General features: G+C 39.5%; 2 protein-coding genes across 3 annotated transcripts in view; one reads left to right on the top strand and one right to left on the bottom strand.

Moving 5' to 3' along the window:
* Positions 1 to 14,403, bottom strand: part of MAB21L2 (mab-21 like 2) — a 37,747-nt gene extending 23,344 nt beyond the window's left edge. The window contains exon 1 of the mRNA XM_073604919.1: positions 12,090 to 14,403. Coding sequence (XP_073461020.1) covers positions 12,832 to 13,911 — 1,080 coding nt within the window. The 5' untranslated portion in view covers positions 13,912 to 14,403 and the 3' untranslated portion in view covers positions 12,090 to 12,831. The remainder of the gene's footprint in view (positions 1 to 12,089) is intronic.
* Positions 1 to 23,450, top strand: part of LRBA (LPS responsive beige-like anchor protein) — a 1,038,582-nt gene that overhangs the window by 684,117 nt on the left and 331,015 nt on the right. Inside the window, exons 38-39 of one of the 2 annotated variants that reach the window (XM_073604899.1) lie at positions 4,975 to 5,118; positions 9,472 to 9,608. In XM_073604899.1, coding sequence (XP_073461000.1) covers positions 4,975 to 5,118; positions 9,472 to 9,608 — 281 coding nt within the window. Of the gene's footprint in view, positions 1 to 4,974; positions 5,119 to 9,471; positions 9,609 to 13,571; positions 14,600 to 23,450 lie in introns of those variants that run through there. The other variant, XM_073604906.1, reaches the window with a different exon arrangement.

Below are 23,450 nucleotides of genomic sequence, written 5' to 3'. Positions count from 1 at the left end.
GATTACATACAGCGAGAATCTCCAGTTTAATTGGCGGCCTCTTTAATACAAAGTCCCGCCTCCTGGACCGTCTTTCTTTGATAGACAGAACACTGGTCCAATATCAGCCCAGGAGACGATATTTCCTATTACAGAGGCCGCTGAGTAAACAGGAGATTCTCGCTGTATGTAATCTGATGGTGCTCGTCCCGCCCCCCTCCGGGTTCCCTCCTAGGCAGTCCAAATTGCAGTATCGGTGTATAACATGCACACACTATTTGCACCCGATTTCAGGGTGAAAAAAGTGCATGTTATACGGCAATAAATACAGTATTTACTTTTGGAAAAGCATAACATAAGGTTCACTGCCGTTTTTTTTTTTTTGTTTTTTTTTTTTTTTATTTAATTTATACATGACTATTAATGTATAAGTGTGTAATGTCCCAAAATGGTTTCTATATTACATTTGTTTCCTGAGTTCTAAACTATCCCATGGTTCAGTGCGTCTGACTTCACAAAGAATTGCATATTCCAGATACACTGCTGTAGGGTCAGTGGTATAGGCCTGCGCTGCTCTGGGGATTTGCCGTATTTAAGCAGATTGCAGTGTGAGAAAGTGACGCTTCCAGTGCCAGGGAGGAAACGTTGACATCTTCTTGAAACGATGATTAAGCCTACAAAGTCTAGACTTGGTTTCTAAAACTATAGATATTTTACGGCCAGTTCTAAATACAATCATTATCCTTTAATTTGTGCTCAGGGTAGCTGCACTCTAATTGCTGGAAGAAAGAAAAGAAAGTCCTGCGGCAGAGCACTATTAGGCCACTGAGAATTGTGAAAGGCCCCAGCCCATGTGGTGTGTATTAGAGCAATGTTGGTAATTTCACTGCTGCTAACTTAAAATCCTCCAGGGGGAGTTAATTACAGGAAAACCATTCCAAATATCAATAAGCTGCATATTTTCCATGACAAGGGGTTTCTCAGCTCAGGTTGAACAATTGCAAAATGTTGCACATATGCTACCTTAACAAACTGGAATGGTGTTTCATTTCTAGCAGTATTAGGGGCTCTCCTCCTCCTCCTCCTCCTCCTCCTCCTTGCATGGCAGACTTGTAGCTTTGGGGAGTTTTATTTATGTAAAGACAAGTGTTCTCACGAGGGGGGTGGACATTTTTTCCTAGCACCTTTTGACTGAAAGTTAGCAATACAGGCCACAGGCTTGTACAGGCTGCTTTGTGTTGTACTGATAGCGCCTTCTACAACAGCTATTGGCTGCTGGGGGATCTGGTCTCCAAACATTCTGTATTAAAGGTCAAAAAGAATTACTTGAGGGAAAAAGAAATGATTCTGTTGAACTGTGGGCTGATGTGGCATTTGATAAATAGCAGTACTAGCTTGACAGTTGAGTTTTATTTTTAAATAAGTTGTATGGATTGTAGGATTGCCTTTGTGCACCTGAATCTGACTGCACAATGTTGTGGGATTGTTTTGATTTTTCTTTTTTTGGTAATATTTGATGGTAGAAATGTTGACATCATGAAATGTAGAGATCTTCGTGCTGGAAATTCACATTAACTCCTATGTACAATTTGGTCACAAAAGGGTGTAAGTAGAGCTGTTCAAGTCAGCATTACAAATCATGAGTTGTCTGCTTTAGTTGTATTGTGACAGTCAAATGTTTGTGGAACAGTAGTTGTAATTGATTTAAAGAGACTGTTGGGGATTTAAAAAAAAAAAAAAAACTTTAAAGAATATGTAAACTCATTATTTCATATTCCTGTTATTTGCCTGCTGCACCATGTACTTATGAGAAAATTATCATATTCTCTTTGCATTGCTTCCTTTGTGAGAAATAGACGTTGTTCCTGCTAGTCCCTCTGCTTTCCTATCAAAAACTGGCCACACAAGGCACAAGAGCACAGCGTGGTCAGTTTTCTGGCTGTGCTGAGAATTCAGCCTGCTCTTTCCAATGATCAGACTTGCCCTGGCATGCCCCGCCCCCCGACCCCTTCAAAGCCATTCACTGGGAAGATCAGTGTGCTGCTGTTTCTTCTCCTCTGAGATTTTTATACGGCGAAGAACAGAGATTATGTGATCACACTTAAAAATGGGGGAAAAGGGTATAAAATAGTTGCCATTACACATTTTGCAATACCGCCTAACAGTAAATATTTCTATTCTTTTTCACTCTTCTTTTATGTTTAAAGGGGTTGGTTTTTCACCTTAATGCATTATATGCATTAAGGTGAAAAACTTTTTCTCATGCTGCAGACCCCCACGTTTTACTTACCTGAGCCCTGTCTTCCTGGCCCTGGGGACGAGCACACCAGCCATGGCTGGTGTCTCATGTCCTGATTGGATAGATTGATAGCAGCGCAGCCATTGGCTCCCGCTGCTGTCAATCAAATCCACTAACGTGGACGCCGAGTCCTGCTTTTTGTGTCAATAGAGGCAGAAGCAGGACATGGGAGCACGCCCGCGTGGGTGTCCCGAAGGAGAGCGCTTCTCTGACGGGGCAGTCTAGAGGAGGAGGAGCCACCAGTGCTGCTGGGGGACCCCAGAAGAGGAGGATCTGAGCCACTCTGTGCAAAACCAACTGCACAGTGGAGGTATGACATGTTTGTTGTTTAAAAAAAAAAAAGAGGGTTTAGTAACCCTTTAAGGGCGTTTCTTTAAAGTAAACTTGTGAAGCAAACAATACTGCTAAAGAGCAGTCTTCACATTTGTGTTATTCTTAATGTCAGTTTCTTCTTACCCTACAATCCAGTGCCAACAAACTCAGTAGCCTATTAAAGAGGTTGTAAAGGCACATAACACAATTACTTGTATCATCTCTGTTTTTTGAAAGATATAAAGTGCAGTGTATGTGTTTTTTTTTTTTTTTTTTTTTGTTTTTTTTTTATTATAATCCTAAATACCTTTTTTCACAGCTCCCCTGTGCAGTCACATGACCTCCCTCTGCTCTGCTTACTCAATCTAAGAACAGCAGTGGGAGGGGCTGAGATTCCCCAGTGATGTAAGCCAGCCAGCAGAGGCAGATCATGTGACCATACAGAGGAGTTGTGCAAAAAGGTGTTTAGAATTATCATTTTTTTTAAAAACTGACATGCCGCAGTAAATATCTTGCTAAAACAGAGATGATACAAGTCCTTGTGTTATGTATTGCATTGGAATAGATGCAGGAGAAGAGGGGAGGGGCTCAGAGGAGATTGGCTCTGCAGACACAGACTGGAACAGACAGGCAAGGAGGGAGGGGGAGAGGAAGAAACACTCAGAACACTGCGGGATGACGGAGGCACGTAAACTGACCATGGTATTAGTGCTCAGCAGCCGTGGTCAGCACACAGAGGGGGACACAGGAACTAGCAGGATCAACTAGGAATTTCAGATAAAACAAAGGGACAAATGACAATGCAACAGCACTATGCTACTAATAATGCTTTAAAGGAACAGGAGCATTTTTTTTTTTTTTTTTTTGGGGTAACAACCACTTCAAGGCTGGTTTTACACTTAAAACGGATGCGGCTGACAGCAGGGGTCCAGTCCGTCCCTGTTCTCCGAAATCAGGCCCAAATTTTTGCCTGAATTTGGACCTGAAACAGAGCCAAAGACACACAGGACCCGGTGCAATTTGCTCTGCAGCCGTCCCGGAGATGTGTGAACCAGCTCTTTTGAGAGCCAGTCACACTCTACTGTCATGTGAATTGGATGCGGAAAAACCCGCATTCCAATTTACATAAGTGTGGACCCAGCTTAAGTCTTTGCAGTTGGACTGGTGAATGATGGGGGGTGTGGGGAGGGACTTAGTGGCAGTGGGTGGGACTAATGTTTGACTTGGCTCCACTGGGATGCAGAAACAGATTTGAATAATGACACAAGCACTAACAGGAGGAAAGTCCCTGTACTTCAGCAATACTGTAAGTGTAGACATTGTTTAGGGCCTCACAGATTCATGTTAAAGTGGACCTTCAGTCATTTTTTCAACTTTCCTTCTATTAAATCTTCTGCCCTTGTTTTAACTTTGGATAGTAAAACTTTTTTTTTTGCCAGTAAATATCTTATACAGCCCACTTCCTGTTTCTTGTCTGGTAAAAATCCTAGGCATCATGCACAGCTCTTTCTCTCCCTCTCCTGAGAGTTTGCCAGAAAGTTAGGGGGGGATGAGTCATAAGGGGGCCAATGAGAGCTGCAGAGCTGGAGGTGGGCCTCTGTAAATCAAGTGAACAGGTAGCCACTTCAGCTGCCCACAGTTAAAATGGCTGCAGACAGACTTCGTAGAGGGAGATTTCTGCAGCATATTTGGCAAGTACAGAATCCCAGTATATATAAAATAATATGCAAAGTGGTTGGAAGGAAGCTTCAGAATGGCAAATATGTTTTTATTACAAATTATGTGAGCAGACTGCTGTTCCTCTTTGTTATTAAGGCATTTTCAATATTCATAATGCATATAATTATGCAGCATTAAAGTGGTAAAGAACTAGTGCATAGTACCTGATACTAAATTCAACAATAATTGTCATTGAAATCATTCTTGAAGCCAGTTTGTCCTAATGTTTGAGACCGTGCCTTCTAATTACTACACCTATCTATGCTGTGTGCTGCATGTGGGGCAAGCTGAATCTTGAACATTTCTGTGCATTGGTAAAAAAATAAGCTATATCATTAGAATTATACAGTTGTACACTCTGAAGAAAATGCTTTCTGGGTGTAAAAAAGAAAATATGCATAGGGCAGAAGTTTCCTTATTTTCAACCCGTAGACTTTGTTCAACACAAGTGCCATAGATGGACCTGTAAAATATCCACTCAATTTTTCTATTTTTGTGTGGGCCGTCACAGGACATGGTTGTTGGTTTTTACAGTCAGTTGTATAATGTGTCCAATATAATGTTTACCCACACTTTGTATCCTCTTTCTTCTACCTGTGGGTAATAGGATTTTCTGTATCCCTTAATATGATGTTTACCTCTTCTGAAATTGCTTCTACTTGTAGATCGAGAAGATGCCCTTGTGAAAGGAAAACAATCCATCAGGAGCCAAGTTGTGGGAAGTCAAAACGTAGAGAGTGATAGCCTTTTGGAAGGGGATGATGACACTTTGTCTTCACTGGAGGAGAAGGACCTTGAAAACGCGACAGGTAACCTGAAACCTCATCTTATTGATAGAAAATCCCTCCATTCACTACTTGTCTCTATCTGTTATATGCTGTGTTTATGGTTCTTTCCAGATAAAAATGTTCTTTCAGCCATCTTACATGACACTTAACACTGTTAGATTTCCACTCACCTTGACCAGTCCTGAACTCCAAGGCTTTTTGTGTCAGACATCAGTGATTGTGCTCTCCAAGCTGCTGACTAGTTCTGGGATCCTGTTTAAGAACATGCTGACACCCTTTCCTGATTTTTTTTTTAAACAAGATGTGGCTGTCCACTTTCACCTTCAGGCAGTGTTGAACAGAAGGTCATGAGAGAACAGCAACTAAAGGAGGTTATGTTCATTTCACAATGCCCAAGACCATAACAACTTTACATACAGACCTGGATTTCTGTACTCTATAATGTCATTCTGAACACTCCAGTTCTCTGACCATAGGAAAAGTGATATTCATTTTAACTGTATTAATACTACAAATAAAAGGAAAGAACTCCACACTTGACACCTTTAAAAATCAAATAGAATCATATGTTTGAATTGAAAGGCAGTGTGTAGTGATATTATCATATTTCTACAGTGCAGTTTGTGAATGTATGTGTATAACAGTATATACACACTCGCACTATACAAACACATGGCAGATTTGCATTTCTCTAAAGGGCTTATTTCATGAGCAATTTCATGTGTGATAAGGTTGTAGAGTCCAGTATCCATAACAACCAGACAGATTTAACTTTACCGCAGAAGTGCCATGACTCTTCATACTAGTTAGTGCAAGCTGCTGCCTTCTTTCTTAAGTAGGCCTCCTTTAATTACTTATCATTTTGAAAGATGCCATTCCCTACCTCCTATATGATAGATATATATATATATATATATATATATATATATATATATATATATATATATATATATATATATATACACACACACCTGTATATATAGGCATTTGCAGCAGTGTGTATGTAAGTGTGTGTGTCTGTATACCTAAAACTGCCCAGACACTATCCCTATCCCCAAAATAAGTCAGCTTGCTGTCTCAGAAAACAGAAACGATGATGTTATGGGAGGAGGAGGATCGGTATGCCGGGAATATTGAGGGATCAGACTTCTAACAATCCAAGGAGGCCATTTTAGAATTTTGTTCTATTTAATAGATGCTGCTTGTACCAATAACTAAATGGGAATGCTGCTAGGGAGGGTCTCCTGAAAGAAATAAAAGGTGTGCTGGCTGTAAAGCCTGGTACACACTATTATAAAATCGGACAAACTATTGTTCAAATCTTTCTGTGCCCTCGTCCCACGTTGAAAACTAGAATGCCTAAAATGGTATGAAAATTTTGAACAGAGGACAACTTCCCTCGTGCATAGCTATGGTCTATGTCTAGTCTGTGGTCATGCTTTGTTTCCAATCATGTTCAGACTTGCTCATTCGATTTTTATAGGATGAATACTGTACTAATTAAACGAAAATTGGACATCATCATAATTAAAATTGGCTATACATTATTCTATTTTCGTATTCAATTTCCTTTAGGTCTGGTTCACGTATGTCCGCCTGCTGTTTCAGTGCGATTTTGTTCATCGGTTCAGGTGCGAGTTCAAGTAAAAATCTTAATGTTAATTTTTACTTGAAATCGCACCCGAACCAGACTGAAAAACATACAGGACTCTTCCTAAAAATGGACTGCGGTCGGTCCGGACATATGTGAACCGCCACCTTTTAAAAGCCAGTTGGGTTCCCATGTCATGCAAATCGAATGCAGTTGAAAACTCATCCAACTCTCGCATATATGTGAACTGAGCCTTAAGCCGGATACACACTACAGTTTTTTTTTCCGTGCAACCCGCTGGGTTGCACAAAAAAAAACTGATCGCTCTGGCCGGTGCCACTGTACTAATCATGCTAGGTTAGTCCATCTCCCCCGCTGAGCTGTTGTGTTCTGACAAGGGGATGACCCCCGCAAGAACACTCCGATCAGTGCACTCTGCCAATTGGCTGAGAGTGCTGATTGGGAGTCGCACGGCTGCTGGTTTTCCAGCATGTACGTCCGACAGAAGCGGACAGTTTTTTTTTTTGTTTTTTTTAACCGGCTGTTGTCACCCGACATTCGGCCCATGTGTACGGGGCTTTAGATTTACCTTAAACTCTGTAGTGTAAGGGCCTGCCTGATTGCATACAAATTGAAAGGGTTTAGGTTTAACCTCATATTTTATGGTTGTGGTAAATCTAAGGGGAAATTGTACAAGAAAATTGTATAATGTATGGCCAGCCAAACGAGAACATTTTTCCAACATGTTCCTTCAGAAATTTTTGTCTAAACAGACCATATCTTGAAAGCATACTAATGAACATAAAATCAAATAAGGATAAATGTGTCTGATTTTCGAATAGTATGTACATGTTTCAGAGATCGAACTTACAGTTGACCTTTTAAATATGAATTTTATTAATATGCACTGAGATAGTTGGGGGTCAGGATCAACTGATCTCCACAACACAACCAGCACAAACCATGGAATACTAGTATATCCAGAGAGTGGCCACAAAGCTAGCAGAGCAGGGATTTAGCTGAATGTCTGAACAGCCATCTGGTGATAGCAATAATTAATATTTTTAGTGTAAAATAATTGATTGGATTAGGAGAATCTGGAAGGTGGGTGTGGGGTGCATCCAAAAGTGATCTGACATTATCTTCCACTGGAGGAGAATACAATGATACTGTAATAGAGGTGACAGGGGTTTAATTACATAATCCTGACAATGGCAATAGGATTAAGAGGTAATCCTCAATAATAAAGTGATGTGGCTTGGAAATGAAGTGTAAATTGTCTGCCCCCTCCCCTCCTGGACCAGGCTGCCCTCTCCCTGCTGTAATTGAATGTCGGGGAGTGATTGGAAAAATGTTATTTCGCCTTTGGATTACATGCTAATGCGCAGGGTGCAAAAGAACACAGGGCTGCTTATTTCATTCATTTGTGAGGCCGAGCACTGGGAAATCAAGGCAGCTCTTGTAGCTATCTGCTGCCCATCTGCAAACACAATGTATCTGTACACAGGGAATAGAGGGCAGAGGCTGCTCTAATCTCAGCAGAGCATCTTCCTCATTGTCCAAATGGCACACATGAAGATTGATGGCAGATTAAAGACACTCACCCGTCTACCAATCGATGGAAATGACAATTCATCTGAAATTTTTTGGCAGTAATTCACCAAAATCATTACCTGGCCCGTGCTCCTCATCCCCCAGCACTATATTAATCCGGAATTTCCATGTCACTCAGACACTGAATAAAAAGATTGTTTCAATGCGGAGGTGATCACATTGAAAGTCTCCAATGGTGGATCGATGGAAGTGCGCCAGTATTGGAGGCTTTCTCTATGTAAATTGGATGGAATGGATAATGCTGCCTCCTCCATAGAAAGGAGGTCGCTGTAATGTGATTATTTTAATGTGAATACGACGAGTTGGAAGGAGCCCCACATGCCTCAGGCTGTATATGTGATGCGCAGTATTCAGCCAGCATCATACACGTAAAGCCATGGATACAGGCACTGGCATCATCGTTCCTGCAGTGCAAGCCAGATTTATTCAAAGAAAAATTGTTATGTTCTCCCTAGCTACCAATCCGATCTCAGCTCTCATTTTATAACTCAATCAGGGAAAATGCAACATGGCTGGATATTTCTGAAGACTGGGGTGACTGGTGCTGATGATGCAGCAACCAGTGGGCTAAAGGCAAATAGACTGTGCACTTTGCAAATGCCGTTGCACTCTGCAAGGGCATTTGCTGCAGAGCTTGGCAAATCAGACTTGCGTCATCCAATTATGTGCAAGAAAAAAATGTGTTTTTTTTTTTTTGTTTGTTTTGTTTTCTTGCAAGTGATTGGGTATTCTTTGCAAAGTGATGCTTCACATCATTTACTAAGCTCTGGTGCAAATGTCATTACAGAGTGCATTTGCGTCCTTTTGTTTCTCTTTATAGTTAATGGTTGCTGTGGACAACAACTGTATGCCTGCTACCCTTTCTTACAAACGGGCCCTGAGTCATCGAATTGTTTGGTAACAACCCTTCTCTGCCCTGGATTAGTCAGCCCATTTGGCTGTAATAAGGCAGTATTTGGCTGCACTAAGGTTGGCAGAGCTCACATTAATGAACTGCATATAAAATGATAGGTTGATGTATTAATGTGTGTATTGTGTGTGGAGCAGTGTGGCCAGTATAGAGGAACACACATGGTTACACACAAGTGTACACAGTGCTTGTATCTCTGTGTACTGTGAAATGAATAGGGGTTCTGCTCCAGGGGTCTCACACAATTATTTCTTGGCAGGTCCGGTGAGCCTGAGCACTCCTGCTCAATTAATAGCTCCCTCCATTGTGATGAAGGGTACTCTGTCCGTCACATCTTTCGAGCTTTACTTTGAGGTGGATGAAGATGATCCCAACTTTAAGAAAATCGATTCAAAGGTAAGAGAGAGGGCTGATCCTTGCCTGGCTGGCCAGGACCCTATGATAAATCACTCTGAAGCCTTGAGCACTGCTGATAACCTCCAGCAAGACTGGCAAACTCCTGTTCTAATACCATACGTGTAAATACCCTTTTATCGGAGACCCACATGGATTGTTTAGTGTGTAAATGTGAAGCAGCTCAAGGAATGTGAACATAGAAGAGGTTTGCACATATAACATATAGAAGATCCATGTAGATGTGCATTGTCCCCATAGTTCCTGCTCTGTGTCTGGACGGCCGGGATAGCGGCTGGCACAGCTGACATTGCCCCAGGCCTCTGCTGCCTGCATCAGCATTGTAATCATACACGGTTCACTGCACACTACTCCCCACAATACAGCCTCTCCACATCGCTCACTTCTACATTGCTCCCACACTTACAATTTCTCTATAAACATCTCAATTAATCAGCTGCATTTCTCATCAAATCGGCCTGCATGTATTTGAAAGCGCAGCCTCATCGAGGAGTCTCTAAAACTGTTTTGGCTTGGACTGTCTGTAAGTATAATTCACTTGTAAAAGAAGAATTAATGTGTGTGTATGTGTGTGTGTATATATATATATTATATATTTATATTATATATACACACACACACACACATATACATAGATTTCAGTGTATAAGTAACACACACACACACACATATATATTATTCCCCAAGTAAATCAATTTCTATAAGGGTACCTTGCTCGATAAAGTAAAACTAATAATATATAAAATGTATGTGTATAAAACACACACATTTATTTATTTGTGTATATATAAAGCTCTCTCTCAATATACATATTAGTATTATTATTATTATTAATTAAAAAAAAAAATTATATATATATATATATATATATATATATATATATTACACACATTCGTGAACAGTTCACCACCCTCTTTTAGTAAATTAACCTCTATAAGTGTACCTTACTTGATAAATAATGTGTGTGTGTGTGTATTATCACTCTTTATCAAGCAAGGTACACTCAAATTAGTTGATTTACTGAAGGAAGGTGAACTGTTTAAAAATATACTTTCATTATATATATATATATATATATATATATATATATATATATATATATATATATATATATATATATATATATATATATATATATTCTAATCAGATTGAAAAAAGACAGAAATCCATCCAGTTCAACCAATAAAAATTATAATGTGTGATATAGATAGATATATATAGATATATCTATATATATTTACAGTCTGTATCAAACAAGGTATATTCATATCGGTTGATTTACTGAAGGAAGAAGGTGAACTGTTAACTTTAAAAAAAAAAAACTTTCATTTTGAAATGTTCTAATTGAATTAGGTGAACCTTTGTTTGTTTCATGTACAAGTGAAAGTATTAAGAATAGTAATGTTGCTGTCACCTGATTGAACATCGTTTCTTCTTCTCTCAGCTCTGTACAAATTCACTTTGTTAAACCAACTCTATTCCTTTAGTAAGTCACCCCCCATTATTGTGTCGATACAAGGCATTTGTTAGTGAAATGTAAAAATCCTGTTGTAGGTCCTATAATGAGCATGGCTTGTGTGTTGTGTTAGGGATTGTGCTAATCAGTGTAGAAGAAAACATTATGACAAGCTTTATAGGCAGCCTGCGGTGGAGATAGGATCTGAGAGATAAGATCCCTGTTTATATTCACACTTTGCTTGTTTTTACAGTCAATCAGTAGCCACCGGCTAGCAGCCTGTTTGTCATTAAACTAGACGGGTTTGACATTATAGGACAATTCCTCTATCTCACTAAAAATATGCATCCTCGGGATATTGTGTGTGCTAAAAATGAAGAGAAGAGGAAGGTACAACAGCGTTACAATCATATATTTTTTTAATGATCAAGCTTTTATTAAAGGGTTTCTGTAAAAATCTAGTTTATAATATAATATTTGTAAGAAATATCTTTGAACTTTAGTGGTTACTTTCATTACTTTTAAAATGATTGTATTTCCACGGTTGTCTAATTGATATGTTGCACTGTCTTTGCTTTACTTATTACAGTAGAATTCCAGTCCAGCCTTGTATATATTTGTATCGCTTTCAAAGCTTCGTTCCGTTTGATGAATATAATGGAGAGATAAGTAAAACGTGGTTTATTAGACTGATTTCAGACACCACAAAGCACTCTGACATTCTCACACACGGGATGCATTCTCTGTTCTCATTTATCAAGACAAACATCTGAAGTTATATTTGTTTTGTTTTTTTTATTATTCTTTTTCTGGTTTCAATGTGTCAGCTGCTGGGCACAGGCTGACGTTGGCACTATAATACATTTAACCTTGGTAAACTTTTAAAGAAGAAAATTTGTACATATAGTTTAAATAATTTTTTGTTCACTTTGTGACAAACATTCAGGCAAAAAAAAAAAATAATAATAATAAAAAGAAAATTGCTACATTTCATTATGAAAATGTACCTTGATTTTCTTAAGTCCGATTGCTTCTTGTGTGACTTGATTCACATTGTTTGGAAGGGGAGAGTCACCCCTCACCTCCTGTGCAAGGAAAAGTCCCTCCACGTCCCACCCCATTGAAGGGTGCTGGGGTGTGCTTGGTCCGCTCTTCTTAGGTTGTGGAAGAAATGGAGACAAAGGGATTTGTTCGGCGCTTCCAAATAGTCCTGGACAAACATTTTAAATTGGTCCGGATCTTGGGACCTTGTTAAATCACAGAAAAATATAATAAAAAATAAAGTTGTGATCGGCGAATGGAAAGTTATTTTTTTTTTAATAGCCGTTTCAGGGAAAAGTGTCTGCGTTTCAGGTGGAGTATAAATAAAATGGGATTGATTTTGGGACAGAGGGGCTATGAAAGTCCTGCCATGCACCATATCACACACCCCTTTGTCACAAATTGGGTGAACATTTGGAGTCAGTCGGTAAAAAGTATTGCTAGAGTTCTTCCCCCAACCCTTGATCGCCACTTTTGTGATCTGCAAGTGCATTAAAGGTTTCCTTTTGTGTGCTATGTGTTTGCATTAAAAGTTAATAAAATAAGTATGGATCGGCCCTAACATTGCGGAAGTCCTGGGACTGACATGGCACATGTAAACTTTCCCATGCAATGTCCTTTGGCCTGCACTGGAGTCCAGCCTTCCAGCTGCAATGTCTTTTGGTCTACAGTGGAATGTAGTCTTCCATGTCGCTCCTAGTGACCCTCTCATAGTTTATCCAGGCTCTTGGGGTTGGTGAGGATCTCTCGGGCTAGTCTCCACGTCTGCTTGGCCGCACTCTCCAGGGCAGAGTGAGGTTTGCCCTGGAACAGGTCCAGGTTGGGTAAGAAGTAGTGCGGACACCTGCGGCACTGCAGGCAGGAGATGAGTTGGAGGAGGATACCATTGAGCCGGTCCCCTAGGCATGCCTCGTCCCAGTCGGTCTCCCGGGGGTGCTTCTCACACTCGTAGAGCAGTAGGGTCTTCATATGGTAGTTGTTGAGCGGCTGTCCCGGTAGTTCCAGGTGTCTGTCCCGCAGGGTCTTGAGGATGGACAGACATTTGTTCCTGCAGCCCCCCAGCAGCAGCCGGTTCTCGGCCTCGGCAAACTGGAGGACCCAGGCGTCGCTCTCGGCGGAGCTCTGCTTGCCGGTCAGGGAGTAGCACTCTTTGGAGAGCAGGTTGAAGCCCTCAGCTTTGACCTCTGCCACCCTGTTGGGGCCCGGCCATGGGATGTGGGGCAGGGGCCACTGAGCCGCGCTACGGGGCCAGATACCGGTACATTTGAAGGCCGGGGTGATCTGCACCACATAGCGCTCCCGGATCCGCAGGCGGACCTCGCTGGTGTCGGCGATCATCTTCACCACGTCCCGGTAGCTGCACTTGTCCACGGCCTGGGCCACCAAAGTCTGGAAGCGGGAGCGGATCTTCCTGGCCGAGAGGTAGCCGGAGGCCGTGATGAACTCCACCCACAGGGACATGCTCCTCTTCCGACCATCGCTCAGCTTGAGTACCGCACAGCCCGGCAGGGAGCCGTCATCCACAAAGTTGAAGACCCCCATCTGGTTGAGGTAGAGCACCACCTCGAACTCGTTGGGGGAGACCACCTCCAGGCCCTCGTAGCGGGCGTCGATCTCGGTCAGGGAGCTGATGAATCGGGGCTCCTGCACTTCCACCTCCTTCAGCACATCGGCCACCACTTTGCACACCTCCCGGATGGTCTTGGCGATGGCCGCCTTCCTGGCCTGGCAGCGCTCCGTGTAGTATTTGTTCAGCTGATAGACCAGCTTGGCCTGGGCGGCGATCATGTTGGGGCACAGGTCCGGGCTGTACACCGGGGGATCGCAGTACGTTGAGGGATCCAATGCTTTGCTACGTGCTAATCAGAGCCCGTCGGCGGCACTGCTCAGAGTGATGCCAATGGTCGGGGGCACAGGGGCTGGTGGCCTCAGGACAAGTGTGGCCAAAGTGTTCATGGAGGAGAATGAGAGCTGCCCACCAGGCAATCAACTCAAAGTCGCATGGTCAGTCTATAGGGGTGATGATGAGCTTTCCTCCTCTTCTTCTTGTTGGAGGCGTAGCCCGGTGGTGGTTGTGTTACAGCAAGGCCAGTCCTTGGTAAAGTTGGCGCAGATGGTGGTGATGATGGGTGTGCTGAGGCACAGGTCAGGGTGGCACAGGATGGTGAAGGTGAAGAAGAAGAGTTTGCAGTGTGCCCGCCTGGATCCTGCTAAGCGCTGTCTCAGGGCTATTGCACGAGTTGCCTAGTTTTATGAATGGTCCCAAGGCCCTGGAGGAGGAGGAGGGGGGGCGGGCCCTTCTACCTTCCATAGAACGCTTAGCTGTCAGCGCCTCAGCCAATCAGCGGCCACAGCGAGCAGCCCTCTACTATAGCAGTGCACGAGCTGCACCTACACTGGAAGATGTATGACCAACAAACAGCCGGAGAGCCCCTCTGAGTCCTCACCTGAGCCAAGGACACTTCCACCACTACGGGTACCCTCCTTGTCTTCACCGATCGCCACAACGACTGCTACATGGCGGAGCTGACCTGCCTCTAACTCCAATGGATGTGGAGTGATTGTGTCATGTGTAGAGGGGTCTAGGCTCCGTGTCAGCTGGGGAGGTGGTGGGCTTTGCAGGGACTGCGATGTGTACTGACACCCGGAAGACTGGCAGCTCTGCTGTGCTAGGATTCCTCTGCCGGAGAGGCGAGGGGGGCCGCCTGCTTCTAGCAAGGGGTTAACACATGACATCCATTCTCCCTTCTTATTAAACATCTGTTTTCATTTCACATCAGTCTGATCAGCAGAAAAAACAAAACTTTATTGTAGAAAACAAATACAGAAACATTAACGTTATAGGTCATCAGCATTTCTTCCAAGTGCTTCTTGCTTTGTTACCTCTTTATGCAAATCACTTTAATATTTATCATTTCTATTTACACTGAGCTGTGTTGTGTGTATGTTACCATTGTGGGATATAGATGGTTTACTAGGACTTCTGTATGGAACTATGGAAGAAGTTTAAATGGTGAAATATAGGACGAGCCTTTCTAAGGAGAAGGATTTTCTTCTCCATCTTACACTATAGAAATAGGATTTATCAGTACTAAATATTCAGAAATAGATTGTATATATAATATATATACGAGAGAAATATCTTTTTTTTTTCCTATGAACTCTACAGTACAAGTTGTACAGATCAGATCATTGTACTGATCACTATATATATATATAGATAGATATCTATCCATATATATATCTATATCTATATATATAGATATCTATATATAGATATCTATATATAGATATCTATATATCTATATATAGATATCTATATATAGATATATCTATATCATATTTTCTATGACTTATGCAATGCATTATACGTTTGTGTATTGTATAGATCACGTTGTTGAAAACAATAAATATATAGAGATATATCCTATCTATCTATCTATCTATCTATCTATCTATCTATCTATCTAGATATATATAGTTTTTGTTTGAATTCTACAGTACCATTTATATTTATGTATTGTGTGTGTTGATAGTTATTACTATTCTTGTATTGCTGAGGTGATTTCTTTACTGTAAAAAAAGGAATGTATTCATTTGTATCGTGAAATATCTTCCTGTCCGACTTCTTTGTGAGTCCCCATTTAGCCCAATGTCTGAGGGGGTCACATAGTGGGAATGGCTTGGTTCTGATGGGCCGGTCGGTGGTGACCCTTCTCCGGATTTTGGCTTTTAAATACACCTGCTTGTTGCTAGCATCCTCTACATTAATGATTGTTTTTCTAATTAAAATAAAGATATCTCCATATGTACATTCTGTTCATATGTAGTGTCAAGATATTATCAGGTTGTAAGCTGTTAATTTCGTATATTTCCAAGAGTAATAATAAGAGTTACTTACGATTGAAAATGGTAAGGAGTATTCGCTTGTATGCGTGTATATAATACACACATACACATCATATATAGAGTGTGTGTGTGTGTATATATATATATATATATATATATATATATATATATATATATATACACACAAACCTGCATGCATATATTAGTGGGATCGGGTAAGTATCGTTCGATAAGTGTATGGTGTCAGCATTTTGCTGAAGTTGGTAGGTGTGTGTCATAGAGCTGACATGTCACTAACAATCTTGGCAATAGAGGTGCTATGCGGCCAGTGTATTCTCTTTAGCAGTGGTAATGTAGTGCTGGCAGTGTGATGGTAGAGAGGGGGGTGCCCATGTTGTACACACAGCGAAGTCGGCGTCTTCCATCCAGAATTCAGGTGTCAATAGAATGTGAAGAGACATCTCTGAGTTATCTGTTGATGGATAGGAGTACCTCACTGTACAGCGCCGCAATGCCTATTTTCAAGGTGCAGCCAAGCTGCCAGAGATCTTTTTATTACTATAGCACCCTTTTTTATATGCCCCTTGGGATGGACTGGCATTGCACACTGTGCTCGGATTCTGGTCGGCGGACATATGGGCGGGGCTGTGAGCTGTCATCGGGGAGCCGACTGTCTGCGTGTTGCCGCGTCCCGTGTAGTCTGCGATGTGCGGCGGCATCCTCGCCTTCTGCTATACTTTACTTCCTCTTCTCTATATAGATTGTATCCAAGTTATACCAACCTCCCTCTGGGAACTTTTTATTCTCAGACCAATTTGTTTTTATTTTGTGTTGCTTTTTTTTTTTTAATGTATAAAACACGGAACATGGATAATGATTGTGTTCCAGCATACAGGAATGAAGAACCCTTTTTATTCCCCTCTCTGACGTTTCCTCAGGTTATTTTGTATCCTATTTAAGAACCCTATTTAAAGCGGAGATCCGCAGTCCTGGGCGTTAATCGTTCGTACCTCCTGGAGTGAGCACAAGCTGCCGCTTTGGGTAGTGATATCGATCGATGTAGATCAATAAAAAAAGTTTCAAATGTATTCAATATATAGGGAAAGAATAGCCGAATCTTAAGCATTTTCATCTTTAAATATAATGAAGACATCATTTTGTTTTTATTAATAAGTCGCCCAGACGTGCTTCCATTTATAGTAAACCTCTATGAGAAAAGCTCCGTGCCCTTTGCCTGTCATTTTCATACATTCCTGCACTGCTGATGAAGCTTGAATTGCTGCCGGGAATGGATGGACTTATGGAGTAGAGACGTTTTTTTTTTTTTTTTTTCTCCAGCAATAGAGCTGAGCTAAAGGATTTTAGAAATATCTGAGAATGACAGTTTTAATCCAGATCACAATGCTAGTAAAATTTGCCTGCCTCTTTGTTGGTTTACAAAACTGGGAATTATGCAAGTGAGTTCCTACTTGTAGAATACTACTAGGTCATGTAAGCATTTGTTTACTGATTTTAATATACTGCATCAATTCCAACCTGTTATAGTTGCCATTTTTTTTTATTCATATATCATAAAATGTAATGTACTGATTTCTTTTTTTAAATTACATTGTGTATATGTGTCTATACTGTGCATGTGTGTATATGTGTAAAATATAATCTGTTTATGTATGAGCATGTACGTGTGTATATGTATGTGTGTGTGTGTATGTATGTATATATATATATATATATATATATATATATATATATATATATATACACACACACACACCTGTATATGTGAGCATGTGCAGCAGTATGTATATAAATATAATATTTTTTCCCCAACACGTAAGTAACACATGCAACCCTTATATTGGTGTGTGTGTATGTGTGTGTGTATATATATATATATATATATATATATATATATATATATATATATATATATATATATATATATATATATAACATTTTGAGTTTTAGAGTTCTATAGAAACTATGCACACAGTAGTCATGAATATATTAGACCCGCTAGTCTTTTCAGTAGCAGAAACTCCTATTTCTCTGTGAATTTACAGTCTTTCTAATACATCCTAGTTGAGTTGTTATTAAAAAAAAAAATGTATTATGCAGTTCTAAGCAGTGTGTTTATTTGTGTGCTGCCTTATACACAGCATTGGTACATTATCATAATTCATTTTAGCGTTAAGATATTTTAATCAAATTCTTTTTTTCTTTTTTTTTTTTTCTTTTTTTTTACAAATGTTAATTTAAGATTTTATTTCTGTTCTATATAAATATTTATAAATTATATTGAAACTATATAAATAAAACCACAATATAGCAAAAAAGAAAAAGAAAGTGTAGAACATGCAGTTCTAAGATAAATTACCCATATATATCAGTTTCTAAATTTTATTTCTATATGATTTTTCTTTTGTAAATTGCCTGTATACACTAACATCTACATTTCCTTTTTACCAGATCTTTCTATATGTTTTTCAAAAATCATATAAATAAATTAAGCAAATACTGCAATGTCTTAACCTGCTTTTTATTGCTGTATGCTGTTTTATTTATTTTTATTTTTTTTTCGTGCATTCACTTAAATTAGCGATGCTTCCAAATTGTCAAATAATTTTAAGATCATAGTGTATCAATTTAGTTTATTTTTTTAGGAAAAGTGTAACTGTTGCAAGCTAGAATTGCTCTAAATGTAGCTAGGTTATTTGCTTCACTCTCATACAACTAAGTGTATACTTTATACCTTAGTGTTGAGGTATGTCTGAGATCTCGGTTCTCTAAGTTGTTTAATAACATTGTGATGAACAGATATTTTCAGCTAGTATTCATGTTGTGTACAAGTCCACGTGCATGTGCTGGTTTCTCACTGAGGTAATGCTGTTCCCGTAGTTAATTGCCCATGAAATACATTGGTGCTTTTGTTTATGCCAAGGCCCCACCTAGCACCAAACTGCCATCTTTTCTGTTTATTTTGCTGTTTTTCTTTGCCTTTAATACTACTGCTTCCTATAGAAATTTTTAGGAAGACTTTGTTGTTCTATGGTCATATTGTGTTTAAAGAAAAAGAGCCTATAGCAAAGGAAGACAAAATGTTTACAATATCCAGGACAGTGTTGTTTCCTTCAAAAACAAATTACAACAAAGGTGAGGGAATTTAAAAGAATCTGAATACATTTATAGTTGTGTTAAATTTTGTTAGTGGTGTATATGTGTGCAGCTTTGATTATTATTAGATTAGAAGTAATCATATCTGCATGTGTGAATGTTTAAAAATAAATGTACAAAAGGCCAATTCATTTTTCGTCCAACGTAAAAGTTGTATTCCAGGAAGATAAAAAAAAAACAAAAACATAATTTTGGCTAGATATTGGCTTCTTCCTGTAGTTCAGCGGCACACTGACTGCAGAAGGAAGGGTCAACAAGGAGGAAATGCAGGGAAGACTATATAAGTTTGTTGCTGCTCCTTCATTGTCCAATTACAGACAGAAGAGTGCTCTAGGCAGTTCTGTATTGCCTAATTACAGATAGGTTTGCACAGAGGCACATGACCTGGGTGTACTGCCTGGCCGGGGTGTCTGGATTACAAAGCAGACTGAACAAAATTACAAATTCTTTGGCACATTAAACTGTTCTCAATATGTAATTAAGCTGTGTATTTAGCTTTTTTGCTAATTTTATTGTTTTGGTTACATGTAGCTACTGGAAGGGAAACCAACAAATCTGAATGTTATATGTCACAAAGCAAAAATGGGTAGAAATAGCAATAATTTCTCAAAAGGTATTTCACCAAAAATACCTGACATTTACCCTTTGTGGCCTGGGCTATGCATACAGGTTTGGACTGCACAGTTTACAGCAACTGAAGTAAGTCGGTCCTTGGAATCGATTTGCCATAGAAAGTCTAAACATTTAATAAATTCTCCACTGACTGGAATGCCCCATGAGATTAAAAATCAGATTTTCTGCGACTGCTTTTTTATTTCTTGTGTTTACTAGGGGAAGCACAAGTGCTCGTGGCTCAGAGTTCCCCCTTGGCTACCAAAATGCTATTAAGTGTGGATTTTCTCCCATAGGCCTCTGCATATTCTGATCAGGCAATTGCACATGGGGAACAGAGAGGCTCTGGGTCATTCATTCAGTCTGTCATTATGCTGCCTCTCCTCTTCTTTGTTACAGCACTAAGCAGACATAAAGCAAAGCGCATGCAAGCAATGTATACAGCCTCTCTGAATGTTACCCAGATTCTGTTCTGCCCAGACGTGTAACTAAGGAAAGGAGGAGCAGTGTACTGATACAGGGGCTGAATGAGCGGCCCTCATCTGCCTTGATATGATACAGTTTACCCTTTAAAAATAAAATAAAAAAAGCATGTACTGCAGTTGGGGGGTGGGGGAATTACTAATGTCCTGAATTCTGACTGAGTCCAGGTAAAGAAGGGAACCTAACTAATTTTGATAACTCCACCGCAAGAAATAGTTGATCAGAGGAGAGGTCACTGGCACTGTATCCCTTGTATATACTAAAGAACAGAATGAATGCTCAAAAGATCTGTGATTTTTAGGCTGCCAATAACAAAATCTACAATATGAGAAAATGTACATCATTTTTATTTATTCAAAATAAAAAATAAAAAATTAAGTAAAATGTAATAGTCATTTTTCAATTTTGAATTAGGTATCCACAGCATAGTTGTGTACTGATTCATTGGTAAACAACTATACTGTGGATACCTAATTGAAAAATGATTTTGATCAAATTCTACTTATTTTTGATGTTTTATCTGAATTAAAAAATTATGTAAATTTTATCTTATGTTGTAGATTTTGCTATTGACACCTTAAAAATCCCAGCTCTTTTGCGCATTCATCCTGTTCTTTAATTTTGGTAACTGTATTAATACAAATGCATCACTTGTTTATTATCTTCCTTATATCAATAGGCCAGTTGGTGCAGTGTTGGGTGAGAAATTAATCAAAACTTTTCTGGGTCAAAATGAATAAAATAATAAGACTGAATCAGTGGGAATGCTTCCTAAGGCTGGCCATACATTACACAGTTTTCTTGTTCAAATTTCTTTAGTTTTACCTTCAAGTATGTAGTGCAAGGGCTTGCCTGATTGCATACAAATTGAAAGTGTTTAGGTTTGACCTCATATTATATGGTTTTAGTAATTCTAAAGGAAAATTGTACAAGAAAGTTGTATAATATATGTTCAGCCTTAGGAAGCATTCAGTCTAAAATACCCTGTTGTCAGACTGGTTACCTGAAAAAGCAGTTTTTGTCTCGACGGCTCGCTGAAGATATTCCACTTCACATAGCTGTTAATTTTATTTTTTTACCTTTTGTTATTCTTATGTATGATTATACTTTTATTAATACAATTGGCATAGTTTCAAAAAATAAAAGTAGGCAAATTCAAACATCCAGAGGAATCTTCTGTCTTCTGGATTTTGCTAATTTTTATCATCCTAAGGCTATCTGAAAACCAATGTATTAACTTTTATAAAATTCTGTGTCCAGTTCACCAAGGTGTTGGGATCAGAGAATAAATATTGGAATATACTATGCTTAAGTTATGTAGGGGTTTTTACGTGTTTGTTTGTTCCAGTATGGCAGAATGTTTCTATTTATAGATGAATGCATTTTTGAGGGGCGGCTGTTTTTTTTTTTTTTCTCTCATTGCAAATATCCAGGTTTCTCAGTGTTGTGCTTTCACACCTCTGTAACTAATGCATGTGTCATGTGCCAGCAAATGAATAGAATGCTGCTTAGGAATTACACAGGTGGCAGGAGAAGGGCTTTTCATGTGACATACACAAATCCAGGGAAGCCAAATAGCGGGTGTTCACAGCACAATTACAACAGCTTTTTTTTTTTTTCCTTGGGAAACCTGCCTCCTTTTTTAGTAGCTTGCATGTTAAAATCATAAAGCATCTTTCATATAGTAGCAGTATGACAGAAATCATTTTTTTAGTGATGAAGAGAGAATGGGAGCCGTCTCCTAAGTTAAAGTCAGGATGTAAACCAGCTGTGTAGGCCTAAAGGTATCTAGGGCCCGCCAATCTGTTTCTCTTCTATTTTGTTCGTTCTATCTCCTTTTATTATCTCTGGATCCTAAGGAGCCTTTCTGATTTTCTGCCTGGTTTTGTCTGCTCTCGAGTCCTGGTTTGGTGGGATGACATTACTTCTGCATAGAGTGAAAGAACTTTGATCTATAGCTCTGGCTGCTTTCACATGATTTGCTCCCTGGATCTGGATACTTTCCATGCCCTTTCACTTCACTATCAGATAGGCACAGAGAATGACTTAAGGTGCTACCAGATATATAGTTAATCATCGTATCAGAAATGTATAGAGGGCCATCATTACTTGACTTACTTCTTCCAGACTGCTGCTAATCACTTTTTCTTTTGTGAAACTGCTTTATTCCCCTATTTGTATAACCCTTTGTTAGGGCTTTGGTTCATGCAATTCAGTATAAAAACGTGTCCTAATTTTACACTGTATGAACCTGTCAGAGAGCAAGAAAACTTATGATAACCTCTAATTTTTTATCACAAAGTGCACTGCAAGTCATTGATTTGCGCATGTTCAGCATCCTGTGTACATATGTTGGATTTGCCTACTTAAACAATTCAAGATTTCTACACTTTTTTTGAGCTGGCATGATTTCTAAAAAGTAATTGTATAGCAGCATTTATATTTCCTAAATGTAATGTTGAAGTATAATGGATACTTTGAAAGTGCATCAAAAATACAATATATAGCAGTTAGATGCAGTGGCTGCATTAGTTTTCTTTACATATGTGTAGTGCAGTTTAGTATGTAGTAAATGTGTAGTGCAATTTAGTCAAATTAAATTCATTGTCTATATATTGCAGCATTATAATTATTGTAAACACCTTAATTTTCTTCTTTTGTAAGTCGGGTTATGTGATCTTTCTCCAAACAATGTGTAATACGTGGGCAGCCCACTTTCCTAGCCTGTGACGTGTCCTGCACACGTCACTGCAGTGTTTTCCTTTCCTTTTGTTCTGGTGCACACAGAGCTGATTGACGTTCTGGCTGGAAATAAACGTTATAAAAAAAACATTTCTAAATTTTTTTTAAAATGCACAAAAAAAAAAAAATATTTAAAGCAATAGTTGCTTTGATTTATAGACAAACATTGTTTAAAAACATTTTTTTTTTAAATGATCTGAGTGATTCTATGTCACACCCCTGCACATCATGTAGAGTGGCTCAGTGGTTGTGATTGACAGCAGAGCACATCCTCTTTGCTCCCTTGTTTATCCGTCCCCCATGCTGGTCATGTGACAAATAGGAAATGTCTGCTGTCAGTCATGGTCAGGACTGTCATGTGGGATGTATAGCAGTGGAAAAAGGAGTAAAATCACAGATGCTTTGATCTGAAATTGGAGCATGCACAGACAGAGTGGCAACTCTAAAGAGTGTGGATATGTCTGAAT

Source organism: Aquarana catesbeiana, linkage group LG01 (assembly GCF_042186555.1).
Source record: "Aquarana catesbeiana isolate 2022-GZ linkage group LG01, ASM4218655v1, whole genome shotgun sequence".
NCBI lineage: Eukaryota > Metazoa > Chordata > Amphibia > Anura > Ranidae > Aquarana > Aquarana catesbeiana.
This window is presented reverse-complemented; position numbering and strand designations above follow the sequence as displayed.